General features: G+C 39.2%; 1 protein-coding gene across 3 annotated transcripts in view; it reads right to left on the reverse strand.

Moving 5' to 3' along the window:
• Positions 1 to 10,314: 10,314 nt before the first annotated feature.
• Positions 10,315 to 17,245, reverse strand: part of FMO5 (flavin containing dimethylaniline monoxygenase 5) — a 35,667-nt gene continuing 28,736 nt past the window's right edge. For 2 of the 3 annotated variants that reach the window (XM_023193440.1, XM_023193439.1), the window contains exons 8-9: positions 17,149 to 17,221; positions 10,315 to 13,777 (exon numbers count right to left, since the gene is read on the reverse strand). In XM_023193440.1, coding sequence (XP_023049208.1) covers positions 13,432 to 13,777; positions 17,149 to 17,221 — 419 coding nt within the window. In that variant the 3' untranslated portion in view covers positions 10,315 to 13,431. The remainder of the gene's footprint in view (positions 13,778 to 17,148; positions 17,222 to 17,245) is intronic. The other variant, XM_023193441.1, reaches the window with a different exon arrangement.

The following is a 17,245-nucleotide window of genomic DNA, read 5'->3' on the forward strand; positions in this document are numbered from 1 at the left end:
GATCACATTAACGTGTGTGAGAAGCAATGCTTTGACAGCTGGCAGAGAGCAGATCCAGATTTGATACCTTTTCATATTCTGCATATACCTTGTACAGAGCAGGCGTTTGCATTTGTGGAATGAAGGATACAGGAATACTGTTTACTGTAATCCATTTCTAACAAGATATGCCACTTAGGCTTAAACACGGCCAATGATGGGGAACCCCAAGTTACATAGGCCACCCTTTCTGAGTGAGCAGCTCTATTTGTTGAAAAGTTCATTTTTATATTATGAAGTTGACAGCCCACTTAAGTACAACAAATTCACTACTCCCCCATTCTTTGCTCTGCCGCTTATAAACTCATTCTTTGGCTCATAAACCAAAGACAGTTTATAGGAAGAAAAAAAAGGTACGATTTTACTGCAACTTCTTGCTCACCCCTCCAAAATCTTTACTGTCTGAGTACATCCTTTTTGGTTATCCCTACCTTTCTCCCTCCACCCCTGAATTCCTTACCATAGGACACTGAAGCAAGGCCCTTCAAGGTGTAATACATTAAACCTTGACTTGTGTAGTATTCAGTTTTCTGACCCCAAGGTGGTTTCACCATGCCAAATAATATGTCCTTGGTATGTATTTCCTTGCAGTAGTCAAATCAGCTTAGCAGAAACAAACTAAATATGTTAGCCAATGGAAAACTGAAGGAGAGAAATAAACTGTTTTTACACAGCTAAATGGAAATGACTTTTGTATTATCTCCTTTGGAAGATTATCGTGACACTGTTCTGCCCTGCTCTGCTCTAACAACATTTGTAAGTTACTCAACAGTTAATAATAAAAGTCAATTTTGAATATTGCATGTTTTAGACACAGAACAAATGTAATTGACACTGTAGGAAGAATGAATTCTCCTTAGTCCCAAATTCCTTTTTTTTTCTTAGATTCAGGAATAAGTAGGTAAAGATACAAGATCTTCTTAACTAGTATCAGTATAATTGTTCCCTTTAGATTTATTGCTGTCACCCCAGTGCTCTTCCTTCTAAAGGGAAGGAAAAGAAGGAGGTAATAGGCAAAGTAATTGGTGGGGGTTGTCCTGATGTTACTGTGTCTAGGACGTCATTGCCACTGGTCTCCTCAGATCGACCATTCTGCCTAATAAACAGGAAAATAACATGGGTAACCTCACATGCAAGCATTTACACACACTGCTAAAGAGATCTCGCTTCCTCTGAGAGGTGAGGATGTGAGAATGAGGGAAGAGTATATTGCTTTTACAGAACTGGATGACAGGTTAAATTGGGCATCTGGAGGCTTATATTTCCATCTCCAGTCACCAAGTTTCATCGTCCATTTATGACCAAGGATAGGTATAACATCTGATCTTGATGGTTACTGTTTCAAAAAACAATCTGATCTTTTTTTTAAAGTTAAGCATTTACTTAATCATGTAGCATAGTAATTCCCATTCCTGGGTATTTATCCAAGTGATATAAAAACAAGTTCACACAAAACCTGTAAGCACATACATGTCTTTATTCATATAATAGAAAAACACAAACCCTAAAATGGAAAAAAAAAAACCATTAATGTCCTTCACCTGGTGATATGGTTTGGTTCTGTGTCCCCACCCAAATCTCATCTCAAATTGTAGTCCCCACGTGTTGAAGGAGGGACCTATAACCTCCACATGTCAAGGGAGGGAAGTGATTGGAGTATGGGGGCGGTTTTCCCCATGCTGTTCTTGGAATAGTGCATAAATTCTCACCAGAGCTGATGGTTTTAAAAGTGTTTGGCAGTTCCTCCTTCATTCACACACACTCGCTGACTCCCACCTGCTGCCACATAAGACGAGCTTGCTTCCTCTTCTACCATAACTAAGTTTCCGAAGGCTTCCCCAGCCATGCAGAACTGTAAGTCAATTAAACCTGTTTTCTTTATAAATTACCTAGTCTCAGGTATGTCTTTATAGCAGTGTGAAAATAGGCTAATACATCTGATGAATCAATAATTAAAATGTAGCATAGCTATAAATGGAATACTACTCAGTAATAAAAAGGTATAACTCAATACATACAATAATATTGATGAATCTCAAATGCATTATGGGAAGTAAAAGAAGCCAGGCTCCACTTATATGACATTCTGGAAAAAGGAAGACTATACGGTCAGAAAACAGATCAGTGTTTGCCAGGACTTGGGGATGGGGGTGGGGAGTGATTGACTACAATATGGCATGAAGAAATTTTGAAGGGGAGTTATGGAACAGGTCTAGATCTTGATTATAGTGGAGTTACTTATACTCACCAAACTGTACAATAAAAAAGTAAGTTTTTATTGTATGAAAATTATGCCTAAATTAAAAAAACTATTACTAAAATCAGCATTAGCAAAAGATACGCGTTTATACACAAGAGACTTCTCAACCATTGGGTAAACTATTGATTTTAATATTTTTATAGTTTTTATACAGGCAGAGAAATAGTAGTGATTCTGCTCACCTAAAAGAAGATAGACCCAATTCAAAGGTACAGAATTTTCCCCAAATAGTATCATACTTTTTCCTTTCAGATTCCAAAGGATTTGCATGTAAATTCTATCATGTGATCCTCAGAACCACCCTATGAGGGTAAGCAGAAGAGATATGATCAATGATATTTCATTTTATAAATGAGGTGCAGGTTAAATATTTAGTCAGTATTTCTTGAAGTGATAAGTATAGTCCATTTATTTCAACAAACCTTGATTGAGGGCCCCAATACTTGTTGAGCTTTTGCTGAGCCACCCCTGCTCTAGAGGAGCACACACTCTTGAAATCTCTAAGGAAACTACTACAACTCTAGATAGATATGGTCTATAGTGATACTGTGACTAAATATTCACTGAAAATTTCCTCTAAAATTATAGACATACATTATTGGAATAATTAGTCACTCAATTAGCATCTTCATTAACTATGTATCTACTATGTATATATCATCACCATATGAGTATTAATTTGGTGCAAAGAGGCTGCCAACTCTAAAATTATTTGATGTAGGGCAAGTACTTTTATCTTTCTAGCCGTAAATTTTCTCATCTGTAAAATGAGAGGATTAGGCATGTGATCATTAAATCCTGGGTTAGGGTAGGAGGCATCAATATGAAATGTTTAGCTTAATATAGATACAGATCGGTAAATATAGAAATACTTAAAAATACATGTGCATTCATGTGTAATACATTACTATACACACATATATTTCCAAGTTCTGTCCTCCGAAGGCCTAGAAGCAATGACAAGCAGAAGCAAGGAGCACACCCAGAATACAGTTCTTGGTTTCTAATACTGTTCTCCAACAAGAGGAACCAGAGCCCTTGAGAGAAATGCCTAATTCTAGGACTGGGGCAGGGGATGTACAAGATGAGTCTGAAACATCTTATAGTGCCAGAAAGTAAACAAGTGCTTTAAAAAGACACACAAAACTGATGGTATATCAAAGTGACATAGGAGCCAACTAAAAGAGCTCCCAATGGCTAAAGCTAGAATAATTCAAAAAATAAGTAATTCAGCATTGGATTATAACCCAAATTATAAAATATGATCCATGAGTTCATACTGATACAAGTAAATGATTGAAGAAACAAGTAATTGGGAGATAATTCTCATATTGAAAAATTCCAAAAATTTATGTTCTCTACCCTTGAGAAGATGGAACATAATTCTCCACCCCATAAGCGTGAGTCGAGCTTAGTAAATTTTTTTCAAAGAGTGCAGTATGGCAAGGAGGAAGAACACTACCTCAAGCAGTTCATCAAGGCTAACATCTCTAGTAATGTCATTAGTGGCATGTAACCTTGATATGATATGGTGAGAATAGCATTTGATCTTTGATTTCTGTTTCCTCCCTGAAACTCATTGCCCCAGCCTAATCATGAAGAAATATCAGACAATCTCAAATTAAGTACAAAGTACTTAACCAGTACTCTTCAGAACTATCAAGGCCACCAAAAACAAGCAAAGTATAAGAAACTGTCACAGTCTAGAAGAGCCTGGTGATGACTAAATGTAATGTGGTATCCTGGATTGGAATCCCAGGACGGAAAAAGAACATTAGGTTAAACTAAATCCAACTTGAGTATGAAACTTCCTTATTTTTTAAGTGCCTAAGTCCTGAATGACAACAAAAGACTGAGGAACTGACAAAGATTAGAGGACACTAAGGAGACTTAACAACTAAATGCAAAATGGGACCCTGAATCTGATCCTGGAACACAAAAACTAAATTAGTAGAAAAGTGGTAAAATAGGAATGCGGTCCATGATTTACTTAATAGTATAATATCAGTGTTCATTTTCTTATTTTGATAACTGTCATAATGTTGTGTGAAATATTCTCTTTAGGGAGCCTGGTAAAGAATATATAAGAACTCTACTATTTTTGTAACTTTTGTGGAAGACTGAAATCATTTCTAAATAAGAAGTCTTAAAAATCACTAACGTAATAAAAATAATTTTTTTTATTATTATAAAATAGGAATTATACCAGTGAGGAAGTCTGGTGTCATGATCTATAGTCGGAAGATTCTTCAAATGAGAGAATATGCATTTGAAAATAGAAAAGACTCTGAAAAGAGCTTTTTTTTGTTTGTTTGGTTTTTGTTTTTGTTTTTTTGTTTTGTTTTGTTTGAGATGGAGTCTTGCTCTGTTGCCAGGCTGGAGTGCAGTGGTGCGAACTTGGCTCACTGCAACCTCCACTTCCCGGATTCAAGCAGTTCTCCTGCCTCAGCCTCCCAAGTAGCTGAGACCACAGTTGCGTGCCAAAACGCCCAGTCAATCTTTGTACTTTTTAGTAGAGGTAGGGTTTCACCATTCTGGCCAGGGTGGTCTCGATCTCTTGACATCATGATCCACCTGCCTTGGCCTCCCAAAGTGCTAGGACTATAGGCATGAGCCACCATGTCTAGCCTGAAAAGAGCCTTAAAATAAGTTTATTTAAAATTCTCAGAGAAAGAAAGATGCCAGTTTGAACACACCCCAGCTCCATGCCATTTCTACTCCTACCCAGCCAATTTTCACAAGTCAGAAGCTATTGGTACTAGCAGATAATAGAGTACAATAAAGGCCCAAGGCTCAGTGAGAGGCCTGACAGAACAGATACAGGTCCACCTCTCCTTTTGACTAAATCAGTGGTTCTGAAACTTTTACCATACATCAAAATTACTTAGAGGGTCAAATATACAGATTGCGGGTCTTTGTGCCCAGAGTTTCTGATTCTGTAAGTCCGGAGTGGGGCCTGAGGACTTGTATCAAGTTCAAGGCTGATTTTCTGCCTCAAGGACCACATTTTGAGAAACAGGGGCTAGGCAAAAGTCTAGAGACCAGTATTCAAGATTCCCAGTAAAAGGCATTGTGCAGAAAGGAGTTAGCTGACTCTTAGAACCATAATAATACTTCCCGTACCTAAAAAATAAACAATTAAAAGCAACTAGGATGTGGGGGAACAAATCTCTCACAGAATTCCAAATAATTTATGTAGCTACTGCCCCCTCAGGGAATTAGAGCACAACTGCATGCTTGTGACTGCTTAGCTTGTAAGTTTGGCCCATGGGTGTGATCTGGGAAGTTGGATTTTGGGAGGTTTCTTACCACCTTAACTGATAAGAGTGGCTCACTTTTTCTACACTGTTTGTACAATGTGATTTATGCTGAACACTTGCTTTTCTTCTGGCAGCCTGGAATTCTGGTATGTGCTAAGCAGACGGTGCCTATGTGACTAGCCCCCACTAAAAGCCTCATCACAGAGTGAAGATATGTGAAAGTCTTTTGATTGTTTCCATTTTCCTAGAGAAAAAAAGAAGTAAGATGATTAGCTGACTGTGAGGAAAGGAGACAACATATTTGAGGTTTGAGGAGATAGGAGATATGCAATAATCAACTAGAAGGGTGGGAGAGAGAATTGTCTAGAAAAATGAAGTGTGATTGGCAGTAGCACTGAAGGCCTACCTATGTTCGGTGGTTATGAATTTAAGATAAGGCAAGTCACCATACCGGTATTTTTCTCTTGTCATGTTTAGCTGTTTTGATGCAGGCATGTAACCAAAGATGAAGTTTTTAGCTAAGCAAGTATGGAGGAGAGCAACAAAGGAATTGAGAGTGCATGGTAGGGTGTGATTATAATGTTGGACCATGCATTTTAAATGAAGTGGGCTGGGAAATGAAGACAGCAGGTTGATGGGCAGCTCAGTGGAGTCAAAGAACTGCTGGAGTTGGAGTACCAGAGTGAATGAACTGAAAAGGCAGGATAGAGTTTTAGAGAGCGGGATGCTTGAAATTGAGACTTAGTGGTGTGACAGTTATTCATGACAATGTCTTAGATATGTCCATGTGGGTATAGGTAATTGAGATGAGGTAGATTATAAAATCACTAGAGTAAGAAGATCACATAACTAAAGGGCCAGATAGCAGAGAGTGTTAGAGATCTACCTCAACATTTATTCTCTCTTCCTCCTTAATAACAGAACCTTAATTTTTTTTCCTGAGCATATTGCCTGTCTGTATAAAGACATGTTTTGTAGCCTCCCCAGTAGCTAGATATGTAACTAAGTTCTTCCAATAAGACTAAGTGAAAATGTTATGTGGAACTTTTGTAAAGTCTCCTTAAAAGAAAAGGGGCATGCCCTTGTTACATTTCTCTTTCCTTCTGTGTACAATGTCCATATAATGGCTATAGCTACAGTGGCCATCTTGGACCATGAAGTATAAGGTACATGCTGAAGATAGTGGAGCAGAAAGAGAAGCTGAAGAACTGTTATATCATCTCAGGACAATCTACTTCCAGACTTTTTTAATATAAGAGGAAAATAAACTTAAATCTTATTTAAGTTATTGTTATTTGGGGTTTTTCTGTTAAATGTAACTGAAGCTAATCCTGACTAAGACATTGGATTGGTGAAAGTATTACCTACCTCAGTGTTAAGGAGTAGTTTTATATTATGGAGAGGCAGAGCACTTGGTGCTAAAATCTTTACTGAATGAAGGGGAGTCAACAGTTCTGCAAATGACTTCAATCAGAAGTTATGGGTGCTTCAAAGGAGCTGGGGAATTTGGGAAAGCAAGGCAGAACAGTGAAGGGGTGGCCTGCCCCTCCACACCTGTGGGCATTTCTCGTTAGGTGGAACGAGAGACTTGAGAAAAGAAATGAGACACAGAGACAAAGTATAGAGAAAGAAAAAGTGGGCCCAGGGGACTGGCACCGGCACTGGTCTCTGAGTTCCCTTAGTATTTATTGATAATTTTCTTTACCATCTTAAAGATAAGGGAGTGGCAGGACAATAGGATCATTGTAGGGAGGAAATCAGCAGTAAGACATATGGATAAAGATCTCTGTGACATGAATAAGTTCAAAGGAAAATGCTGTGCCTTCATATGCATATGCAAACATCTCCATAAACCTTTTAGCAGCATTGCTCCAGCAAGTCCCACCTTTTGCCGTAAGGCGGTTTTCTCCTATCTTAGTAAATAGAGCACACAATCAGGTCTCACACCGAGATGTTCCATTGCCCAGGGACGGGCAGGAGACAGAAGCTTTTCTCTATCTTAACTGCCAACAACCGCCAAAAGGCCTTCTTTCCTCTTGTACTAGTCCTCCTCAGCACAGACCCTTCACGGGTGTCGGGCTGGGGGACGATCAGGTCCTTCTCTTCCCACGAGGCCCTATTTCACACTATCACATGGGGAGAAACCTTTGACAATACCTAGCTTTCCTAGGCAGAGGTCCCTGCGACCTTTGGCCGTGTACGTAACCCTGGGTACTTGACATTAAGAGAATGGTGATGACCTTTAACCAGCAAGCTGCCTTCAGGCACTTGTTTTACAAAGCACATCCTGCACAGCCCAAAATCCATTAAACCTTCAGTCACCACAGCACATGTCTCTTGCAAGGACAAGGTTGGGGGTAGGGTCACAGATTAACAGCATCTCAAATACAGAACAAAATGGAATCTCTTATGTCTACTTCTTTCTATATAGACACAGTAACAGGCTATCTCTCTTTCTTTTCCCCACAGAACAGCAGTGAAATTAGGGCAGCATGAGGGTCAAGGATGACATATATATACCCTACCTTCTTTCTTGTACTAAGATCTTGGCTTTTTATGTCTTGTGTTTGATTGAGGAAATGAATTATAGACAAGGACATAACACTTGTGTTTTAAACCACAACTCAACATTAAAGATAACAAACTGATTTAGATCAGTGACTCAGAATATGTTTTGGAAGAGCATGCTTGTCCTGCAGACATTTCAAAATGTTAATCACCCTTTAATCTCCTTCATCACTTTTTAAAATTATTCACTGTTTGATTTAATCCTTCAAAAGTCATCTACCTCCCATATTGAATGTATTCATTTAATTAATTAATTATTAACTTACTGAGGTCTTACTATGTTCCAGCCACTACATCAGGCACTAGGAACACACAGATTAAGTACAAAATGTATTCCATCAAGTTTACTAGTTCAAGGAGGAAACAGGTGAGAGAACCAACTATTGTTATATAGTATGATAAGGCTATTCATAAAATGTAATTGAGAAGGACACCAGTTGTAATGAGAGCACAGAGGAAGGTGACTTATTTCATACTGAGGGTCAGAAAGATATTCCCTGAAGAGATAACAGATGACCTGAATCTGGACAATGATATAGGTGTTAGCCAGCTGGGCCAGTGAAGAATTTATCAAGAGGAAAGTGATTTGTTTTTCTAAGACCACCAGAGTGGGCACAAAAGAACCAGTGAGTAGGCAAGGCTAAAAGCAAAACTGCAAATTTATTCTTTGGTCATCTAGCTTCAGGGACCGGAGCTGGGGGTGGGGGTGGAGTTTCTAATACAGTCCAGACAAGAGTGGGGGCTGAGAAAGCCCGCCCCCAGCGCATCTGCTGGGAGCGACTTTTCTAGGAGTGGAAGGGCAATAGGCGGGGCATGGGCATGTTGGGGTAGGGGGGCGCTCCGCAGGTGCCACCAGGTAAATCTTGGTCTCCTTGGATTGACATCACCTGGTGCATGCCTGATTAATCTGCACCTTCCCGGGCGTCAGCTGCATTCTCGCACACATGGGAAGAGTTGGTGAAGAAGAACCCGGAAGTGCACCATCCTGCCTCCGTTCGTCCAAACAGAAAGTACAGCACAAGAATGTGTATAAAAGCATGGAAAAACTTGGCGCTCTGAGAAATTCCATTAGGCAGTCTGGAGGTTGTTTAAATGCTGTATTATTCCTAACAAAAGTAACGGGCCCAGTATTAAGTAAAATAATCTTATTTATGAATGTACATTGAAAGAAATAAAGACACAGAGACAAAGTATAGGAGAGAAAGGCGGGGCCCAGGGGACCAGTGCTGTGCTTCCAGAGGACCCACGCTGGCACCGGTCTCTGAGTTCCCTCGGTATTTGTTGCTCAGAAGATAAGGGAGTGAATCAGCAGTAAGACATACAGATGCCCGGAGATGTTCCATTTGCCCAGGGGCGGGTGGGAGACAGATGTTGTTCTTTTGCTGAGATTTAGGAGAATGGTACTGACCTTCAACCACAAGCAGGCTTTAAGCATTTGCCTAACAAAGTACATTCCTTACAGCCCAAAATCCTTTAAACCTTAATTACCACAGCGATGTCTCTAGCAAGGACAAGATTGGGAGTAGAGTCACAGATTAACAGCATCTCAAATACAGAGCCAAATGGAGTCTCTTAAACTTACTTCTATCTATAAGAACACAGTAACAGGCTGACCTTTCTTTTCCCCACATTTCCCTCTTTTCTTTTCAACAAAATCACCATATATCTCTCAACTTCCTGAGCCCAGTACAAACACGTCCCACCATATATCTCTCAACTTCCTGAGCCCAGTAAAAACACATTTCTCAACTCAGAGATTACCATATATCTCAACTTTAGAAAAACGCCACCTGGAAAATCCCCGATAAAGACACAGCCGTTTGTGGTTTTACTGAAAGCGCGGGAACCAATAGAAAACTGCTAAATGTATAACTTAAAATGTTAACCAATTGTAATGCTGTAACCTAGAGAAATGCCTTGTTCCTCTGTAACCTTACAAGTCCTGTTTACATCGGACTATAAAAAGCAAGCGCACGCATTGTTCGGGGCCCTCTTGTAAGCTGTGAAGCGGAGGGACCAAGTTCGAACTTGCAGTAAAGATCCTTGCCTCTTGGCTTTGACTCTGGACTCTGGTGGTCTTCGGGGAATAAACGGTCTGGGCATAACACATGACATCAACGTACCATAAATTTGCTAGTGGGGTCTGCTGGCTTATTGTGCGCAGCTTCAAGAAAGAACATATCTAAGTGATTTTAAGAAGTTGTGTATTTTGACTTTGTATCACCATTTTACATTCTCTATAATTATAGTCCATACTTACTCAGCAAAAGAAGCAAAACTGCTGCATTAAGTTATATTATGCATTATTAAAGCAACTTAATTTATGGAGAAATCATAGAAAAACATAGTAATTTGAATGACTGGTACTAGCTAGTATTCCTCCTCTGAGAAAATTCTGCCAGACCATAGCTCTGGGTCAAATCCTGAGCCAAAAAATAATAATAATAACTCCACATTTCTTCTTTTTATTTTTAAATTTTATAGGAGTTTTAGATTTAAGAAAAGTTGCAGAAATAGTACAGCATTCTCATATATATACCCCACATTCAATTTCCTTTATTGTTGACATTTTACATTCCTGTGGTACATTTGTCACAACTAATAAACCAATATTGATACATTATTAACCAAAATGCATACTTTATTAATATTCCCTTAATTTTTACTTAAAGTTCTTTTTCTGTTGCAGGAGCCCATCCAGGATACTACATTACATTTAGATGTCATGTCCCCTTAGGCCCCTTTATTCTGGGACAATTTCTCAGACTTTCTTTGTTGATGATCTTGACGGTTTTGAGGTAGTCAGATATTTGTAGAATATTCTTCCACTTGGGTTTGTCTGATATTTTTCTCATAGTTAGACTGGATTATAGTTTTTGAGAGGAATATCACAGAGAGGTAAAGTGGCCTTCTTATCACTTCATCTCAAAGGTACATATTATCAATGTGACTTATTACTGTTAGTGTTAATCTTGATCACCTAACTGAGATAGTGTTTATCAGATTTCTCCACTATAAAGTTATTTTCTCCCTTTTCATACGTAATTTTTGGAAGGAAGTCACTATTCAGCTCACACTGGAAAAGTAGGAAGTTCTGCTCCATATCCTTGAGGGCAGAGTTCATAAGTTATTTGGAATTCTTCTTCATGGGAGATTCATCTATTCTACCCCATTTATTAATTTATTCAATCATTTATTTATATCAGCATGAACTCATGGGCATTTTTCATATTTTATGTTATAATTCAATACTAGGTGATTTTATTGCTCAAATTATTCTAGCTTTGGCCATTGGGACCACTTTGAGATGGCTCTTGTGTCCCTTTGACATATGCCATTGAGTTTGCTTTTTGAGCACTTCCTTATTTTCTGGCACTACAAGAATATATATATATATTTGTAATCGGCTTTAAAATAATTAGGAAAATGATAGAACATTTTAATGTAAGAGCAAGATATGGTAAATTGATGAATATTATTAGACATTATCAGTAACAAGAACTTTGTATCTTAAGTTGTTTTTAGTTCAATTTCCTGTTCACATCTTACTTTTAGCTTGGTTGAGCTAAAAAATCATTAACCAATGATTTTTTTTGTAACCTTACATATAATATGTATAATGAGAGAATCAATTAATTTAGAATTACATACTCCTGATTTTAAAAAGAAACTGGTGTACTTGTTGCCAATAACTAGGAATTATATTATGAAAGGGCTGTTAATTCAACAAATTTATATGCTAAAAGAGAAATGAATTTATATGTTAAAAGAAATTAAAAGGAAGCAAGAGACATTCAATTTGCTTTTGATCTGCAGATTTAAAAATACTAGGTCCATTTTAATAGATGATAAATCTCCAGTATCACAAGGATTACGGAAAGCAAAAGACCTGAAAAGTAATACCAATTCTCAGTTCTAACTCTCAAAAGGCATTCCACAGGTAAATTCAGTGAAAGGGTAGGCAATTGTCCAAATGCTTAAACAAGAAGACATTGTAGTTCTCACATTTCTGGTTCTCTTACATGTGCTTGTATTTGGAAAGACAATAATCTCTAATGTTGTTCTTCTCCATTGTTCAGATTTCTCCTGTTGTTAAGTAATAAACAGCAATCCAAATACAAACATATTATACAAGAGCTATTTATGAATATCACCTGAGTTCAGTGTGCCTGACAGCTGACACTTAGTTAATTTCTCCATGAAACAAGGACAGTGAAACTTCCACAGATGAGAAAACAGAATCATCAGTGGCGCTAGGGTGTAAACCTAAGTCCCTGCTTTGCATTTCATTTGCTCTGTTTTTCAGAACTACACTTTATGACATGAGAAAAACTGGTATAAGCAGAATGTTCGTACATTTAGTTAATATCAATTCTAATTTAATACATAAATGACTTGTTCAAATACTTATTACTTAGACTCCATGTAAGGGAGGAGAAAAGGGGAGAAAATTAGAGTGGGGGAAGATGAATCAAATCACATTTGTAGACCACACTACAACGGTTGGAAGCTACTTATCATATTTCCTAAGATAAAGTTGTGCTGGATCCTAATATGGGAACAAAGAGATTTAAGAAGGTAGGACAGCTAATTTAAAATCCCAAAATTCTTAACCAAGTTGATCTCATTGGCAGATGGTAGATTATCTGAATGACTGTGAGCCTAGAAAGTTGAAAGTAATTTCTTTATTGAGAAAATAAAGACATGGTCCCTAAGGAAAAGGGCTAAAAATGACCATGTATCAAGTACACTAATGAACGGCAAATGAAACAAAATGTCTTAAGCATCTATGTCTTATCTTAGATACATACAACTATTGTAAGAACATTATTTCTCTTATCTCTTAGGAAACATTTAGTTATAATATGAAAAAAAAACAAAAATTGAGCTTCTAATAGAAAATCAAATCCTATCAGAAGAATTACGTGGAGTAAGCGATTTTACACAGATGCTGACTTACTCTCCCTACCATAAAATTTGATAAACAACAAACATTTATGAAGCATCTACCACATGTCAAGAACTCTGCTAAAGACATACAAAGATGACTAAAAGACTACCTGAGCTCACAGTCTAGGGATTACCACAAGGAAGAGTGATGGATCACGAGTGGAAGGGAGATGAGTTACTACAAATGAAAAACAGGTTTCATTGTAGGAAAAAGGAGAGTGAATTAATGCTTTTGAAAGAGACATTAAAGTAGATTTCTGGGCAATATGAAACTGAGAGTCAATCTTGTCAGATTCTGAAGGCATCTGTAGATAACGCTGCCCAATGAAAAACAGGGCAGTGACAATAGGACAACTAGAAATAAGCTATAATTATAGCAAAGAAGGCAAGAGCTAGCATAAACCTGCCCATTGTCATTGTTGAAGTCATAGAACTACTCCTTTCAACTGCTCTTGTTGTCAGAGGCTTCCTGATGCGATCATCTGTGGTGAGGATAGCTTTTCGAGCCCCATCCCACTTTCCAGGGCCCTGTAGGCGATAGTGGATTGGAGTGCAGGGTCCCAGGAATAAGTGTAATGCCAGCTTGGGGTCAGTGAAGGCCAGAGACAGCAGATTGGGCCTGACCCCCACCAAATCAGCAAGGTCTTCCATGGTATCTATGTAGTCTACCTGAATGGTATGGCGTTGGCTCTCCACATACCTAAAGTAGAAAAGACAGAAACCATGGCCTAGCAATAATTCAGTCAGTCAGTCAATCAATTACTGCCTTCTGAGTGCCTGCTATTCGCTTAATATCGGACTAGGAGCTGTGGCATATAGAGAAGAAAGATAAAACATTTGTCACTGTCCTTAAGGATCTTAGGATCTACAAAAGGAGATAAAACAGATAAACATGAAGCAGAGACTTCTGAGTGGTTTCAGACTGCTAAATAGGAATGTGGAGAGGGGATAGTTAAAAGAGAGCTGTAATTGTTAGGTTCTTGAAGGATGTGAAAGATACAGATAAGATGAGGGACAGGTATAGCACATCCAGATACAAAGGACTCTGATGTTAGGAGAAAGAGAAAACCTATCACAAAAATTCTCAAGTATGGCATCCTCAATTATTTTATGAGGGAATGGTGACAGGGTCCACAGGGCAAGACTTCCCAGGGCCAATGTTAATTTGGAATCCTGAAAGGATGAGGGAGAGTGACTTACTTCACAAGAGGAAGTAGCCCTCCAAATGGAGACGAATGAAATGATTACACCAAGTGCAGATTTAAAGACTTAAAAACGACTTTTTAGGGGGAAAATGTGGTTGATTAACAGTGATATCTGTGTGGTGGAGTGGGATTTGGTGAGCTAATGAGTGACTTTCACTTTTTACTTACTTTTTTTTTTTTTTTTTTTTTGAGATGGAGTCTTGCTCTGTGGCCCAGGCTGGAGTGCAGTGGCCAGATCTCAGCTCACTGCAAGCTCCGCCTCCCGGGTTCACGCCATTCTCCTGCCTCAGCCTCCCGAGTAGCTGGGACTACAGGCGTCCGCCACCTCGCCTGGCTAGTTTTTTTGTATTTTTTAGTAGAGACGGGGTTTCACCGTGTTAGCCAGGATGGTCTGGATCTCCTGACCTCGTGATCCACCGATCTCGGCCTCCCAAAGTGCTGGGATTACAGGCTTGAGCCACCGCGCCCGGCCTCACTTTTTACTTTCTGTAATGAAAAGAAAGAACTGTAGGACAGAGAAGAGAAAAGCCAAATCAAGCCAGTTGAGATTGAAGAATCCAGGAATAGGGACAGGAAAAAAATGATAGAAAATAAATTTGAGGTAGAACTTGTGCGATGGAATTTCAGAGGACCTGATAGAGGGTCAAGTAGGAATTTATTGAAATGGGACGAAGTTTAGGAGAGAAAAAGGTAAAACTGTAAAAAATTTGAGAGCTGCCGGGCGCGGTGGCTCAAGCCTGTAATCCCAGCACTTTGGGAGGCCGAGATGGGCGGATCACGAGGTCAGGAGATCGAGACCATCCTGGCTAACACGGTGAAACCCCGTCTCTACTAAAAATACAAAAACTAGCCGGGCGAGGTGGCGGGCGCCTGTAGTCCCAGCTACTCCGGAGGCTGAGGCAGGAGAATGGTGTAAACCCGGCAGGCGGAGCTTGCAGTGAGCTGAGATCCAGCCACTGCACTCCAGCCTGGGCCACAGAGCGAGACTCCGCCTCAAAAAAAAAAAAAAAAAAATTTGAGAGCTTTCCCTTATGAACAATATGTTGGCTTAAGGGTTTGTAGGCATGCATTTATTTATCCTATAATAGTAGGTCAAGATCTATACTATTCATGAGGTTGGGCGTGTTGTTTCACGCCTGTAATCTTAGCAGTTTGGGAGGCTGAGGCAGGCAGATCACTTTGAGCTCAGGAGTTCGAGATCAGCCTGGGCAACATGGTGAAACCCCATCTCTATAGAAAACACAAAAATTAGCCGGGCGTTGTTAGCGGCCTGCAGTCCCAGCTACCTGGGAGGCTGAGGCAGGAGAATTGCTCGACCCCAGGAAGTGGAGGTTGCAGTGAGCCAAGATCACACCACTTCACTACAGCCTGGGTAACAGAGTGAGACCCCATCTCAAAAAAAAAAAAAAAAAAAAAAAAAAAGCTATAGTATTCATGAAGGTTTCACAAAAGAGGTTCATTATATCCTTGGGTTACTGACTACTCAGGGTCAGAAGGTGTTTAGACAAAAATAAGTCAAAGGAAAGAGAGGAGGAAAGTTAAAATGAGATACTTCAGAGCCAGAAAAGAAAGCACTCCAAGAAGGAAGAAATGTTTAAAAGCACCAAACTCAGTAGTGAGAAGAAGGAAAATGAAGCTGATCATAGGTGACCTTTAAGAGAGCAGTTTCCGACTGCGTACAGTGGCTCCCGCCTGTAATCCCAGCACTTAGGGAGGCTGAGGCAGGTGGATCACGAGGTCAGGAGTTTGAGACCAGCCTGGTCAACATGGAGGAAACCCGTCTCTACTAAAAATACAAAAATTAGCTGGGTTTGGTGGCGTGCACCTGTAGTCCCAGCTACTTAGGAGGCTGAGGCAGGAGAATCGCTTGAACCTAAGAGGCAGAGGTTGCAGTGAGCCAAGATCGCGTCACTGACTCCAGCCTGGGTGACAGAGTGAGGCTCCGTCTCAATAAATAAATAAATAAAAATAAAAAGGGCAGTTTAAGGAGTAAGGATGTAAGTTAACAATGCAAAAGGCTTAGGAGGGAGCAAAAGGTGAGAATTTAGAAAATTTAGTGCAGAAGTTTGGCAGTGAAAGGAAGGAGGAAAATAGGAGAGCACCTGGAAGTGGTAATGGAATTGAATAAAAACTTTTTCCTCCTCCCGCATGAGGGAAAGTTATGCTAGTATAATCAGTTGAAGAAAACCACCTCTTTAGGCCTGGAACGATTGTCTCTCAGTTTTCCACAGAAATTTAGAGACTTACCATCAATTTTCACTTTGTCCAAATAAAAAACACCCAGCAACTGAGCTTAAGTTCTGAAATTCAGACTGCTAAATGACTGTGTTCACCAAAACACTAAGCAGCTGGCTGTTACCATGTTCTCAACTCACATGGACTATTCATACCATGAGCCACTGTGACTTGAGTGTGCTGTCTGTCACATGAGCATAGCCAGCAAAGCGGCCACTGCAGACTTGTAAATCTACCTACAGATTTGTAATTCACCCATAGCTACCTCTCATTCATTCACTGTCACTCTTCCTTCCTCTGGCAAGTCTACTAGCACTTCAAGTAATCCTCACAAAAATAATACACCTTCTGCCTTCTGATTTTATTTCCACATGTGTTTTCCGATGTGACTTTTTTTAAGGCATTAAACATAGGATTTTAGACACCTAAAACTTTTCTCTCCTTTCTTATCCATATTTAGACTACTTGTGCTATTTCTCTATTCTATTGTCACAAACTATTTTTCCTTTTTTCTTCATAATAGAATCTAAATCCTCAAGCTAACATGAGGAAGTTAAATATAGTACAATATTTCTCTTATTAAGAAATAAGTAGAAATGTAACCATATATCTTCCTGGGAGATCTTCTTACCTTTTTTCAATTTTCTCTTGAGTTTTAGATATTTCTGCCATCATTTCACTCTGTGAGGGCAATGTCTTTAGCCCTAAAGATAAAAATTAAAATTTTA

The sequence above is a fragment of the Piliocolobus tephrosceles genome, chromosome 1, assembly GCF_002776525.5.
Source record: "Piliocolobus tephrosceles isolate RC106 chromosome 1, ASM277652v3, whole genome shotgun sequence".
NCBI classification, from domain to species: Eukaryota; Metazoa; Chordata; class Mammalia; order Primates; family Cercopithecidae; genus Piliocolobus; species Piliocolobus tephrosceles.